Source organism: Sinocyclocheilus grahami, unplaced genomic scaffold, assembly GCF_001515645.1.
Source record: "Sinocyclocheilus grahami isolate Dianchi unplaced genomic scaffold, SAMN03320097.WGS_v1.1 scaffold2692.1, whole genome shotgun sequence".
NCBI classification, from domain to species: Eukaryota; Metazoa; Chordata; class Actinopteri; order Cypriniformes; family Cyprinidae; genus Sinocyclocheilus; species Sinocyclocheilus grahami.
The window spans coordinates 19510-22020 of NW_015507870.1; the positions used below are offsets into that span (position 1 = coordinate 19510).

At 34.6% G+C, this 2511-nt stretch overlaps 1 protein-coding gene across 1 annotated transcript in view; it reads left to right on the forward strand.

Annotated features, from left to right (window-relative positions):
• LOC107575526 (uncharacterized) overlaps positions 1 to 2364 on the forward strand; it is a 17393-nt gene extending 15029 nt beyond the window's left edge. Inside the window, exons 7-11 of the mRNA XM_016261889.1 lie at positions 309 to 695; positions 892 to 1005; positions 1187 to 1246; positions 1402 to 1719; positions 1857 to 2364. Coding sequence (XP_016117375.1) covers positions 309 to 695; positions 892 to 1005; positions 1187 to 1246; positions 1402 to 1719; positions 1857 to 1933 — 956 coding nt within the window. The 3' untranslated portion in view covers positions 1934 to 2364. The remainder of the gene's footprint in view (positions 1 to 308; positions 696 to 891; positions 1006 to 1186; positions 1247 to 1401; positions 1720 to 1856) is intronic.
• Positions 2365 to 2511: the final 147 nt, after the last annotated feature.

A 2511-nucleotide genomic window follows, 5' to 3' on the forward strand; every position in this document is an offset into this window, starting at 1 on the left:
TTTTTTTTTTTTAGACCACATTGTAGTGAGGTGGTCTGGTTCCTATATATTATGCAAATAAATCTGAGGAAAGTTGTCACATGTGTTTTGTATATTGAACTTTTCTACCTTTATTAATTACAATACTGGTTGTCTAAAACATTAATGTGAAAATTTTGAAGTAGTTACTAATTGTTTGCCTTTGTAAAGTTTAGACTAGTATTTAGTATTTAAAATCCCCTTTAAATGTATTGTTTAAATGTATTGTATCTATATACATTAATTTGGTGTAGTTGTGGTGCAAATAATCATCTGTGAAACTCTTCCAGGTGTGTTTGATCCAGATGCAGATAAATTAAAGCCTGTGTCAGCAAAGGAGGGAGAATCTGTCACTCTAAATACTGATTTTAAAGTACAGAAAGATGATCTGATGCTGTGGAAGTTTGGACGAGCCACAGTCGGATGCAAATATAATCCACTTCATCATGTCCCGTGTCAAAGTGATGTGACTGCAATCGCTAAAATTGATGGAGAAACCCGTGAGGTCTCATCAGATACTGGTTACAGTGAGATGTTTAATAATAGACTGAAAATGGACAAACTGACCGGATCTCTTACCATCACAAACATCAGACCTGAACATTCTGGGTTTTATATACTACAGATTAGTAATAACACTGGGACCAAATACAGGAGATTCAACGTTACTGTTAGTGGTGAGTATCACAGGCAATTTTAAACTGCACTTTGATTTTATATTAAGTTATATATTAGAATGTTTTTGGGAATTATTTTACTATATAGTGTAAATGTATTTAAATGAGATGCAGTTATCCTAAGATTCTCATTTTATTTGTGTCAATATGTGAGGTAGTTTCTCAACACTGTGCTAATTTCCGATAATTTTTTTAGCCGTCACGAAATCCCACTCGCATGTAGTTTGGATGTCAATCGCTATAGTGCTTTTGTTGATGGTGGCAGTTTGGTGTTTGGCTACGGGCTTTAAAAACAGGCGCAACAGGAACTGTAAGTAACAGAAATGCAAATCTTTTCAACAAATTTTGTTAGGTGTTTCTTTAGGTGTAATTATTATAATAATGGGTTATTACAAAATAATCTCATTGTGAAAAAAATACTCAAGTGATGGAAAATAGATACCACTGAGATGCATTTAAGAGGGGTTATGTGGTTTTACCTTCATTCCTAGTTTTGTTCGGGAAACTGAGGTCAAATAACTGCTGTCAATCTACAGGGGCGCAGGAACCGGGTGAGTGTTTCCTTCAGATAATACTCAGCTTCCTGTGCTTGAGTGTGAACATAATTAATCTATAATAGTGTAAATGGACTTTTCTTTATTTCTTACTGACAATGTTGTTCATTTGAATTCTGGCTTTGTTTGACCAATGTTTGTTGATAAAACAGAATCAATGCCAAAGTCAGTGATAGAGGGAGAGCCTGTCACTCTCAACACTGATCGTACTGAACTACAGAGAGGTGGTGTGATAGAGTGGAAGTTTGGAGGCAGCGTCATAGCAAAAATCAGCAGAGCAGCCAATAAGATCTGTCAGAAGACTTATGATGGTGCTGATGAGAGGTTCAGAAACAGACTGGAGCTGGACTGTAAGACTGGATCTCTGACTATCACAAACTCCAGAACCACAGATTCTGGAGATTATCAACTACAGATTGCCACCAATGGAAAAGTGGAACTATACCGAAAATTCAATGTTTCTGTCTTTGGTGAGTAGCTCAGATTTGCTTGTATATATCATCATTAAGATGCACTTTATGAATTTTTACCTGTTATGTTTTTTGTGTAGTAGGACAACAACATTATCTCTTCACATCTTCGGTGATTATTCTGTGCTTTCTTATAGATTCGAGTCAAAACATACCTAAAGAGTCAGTTGAGTCTCCTTTGATGAGTGAAGAGATGGAGTTGGAGTTGGTATAATGCTATTAACATTGATGAGAAATGTGTCATATATGCATATATGTTATTTGCCTCTAAAAAGTTCTACACCCATGAATGACCAAGAACTCACCATATCAGAAATGTTATGTACATAAAGTGCAGCTAATGTATGTGAATGTTGTGTTTTTGTACATATCCTTGAGCCTGTGATGTGTTTACCGACATGCTTTTGCTGAAATAATACATTTTATTTACTTGTGTCTAGCACTGTAATTTTCTAATTGATATGCCTTTTTCTGTGAGCGTATAAAGTACTTAATCATATCTATAATGCACTTTGTATGACTGTTTAACCAAATAATAATAGAAGACACTACGGCTTTAGCACTGCTATTATGAAACACTGGAAATACAGCATTGTTGCTTTATTTTTTTTACGTTTGCTGCTCAGTGAATAAATGTGGGAGAAAATGGCCTCAATTTTAAATTTCCATTTGTGATTTGGTACTTTGAGTCTTATTTTTTGTTGAATATATTTATTATTATTATTTTTTTTTTTTTACAAGTGTTATGTAGCCTACACTCTAAAAAATGCTGGGTTAAATACAACCCAGTGC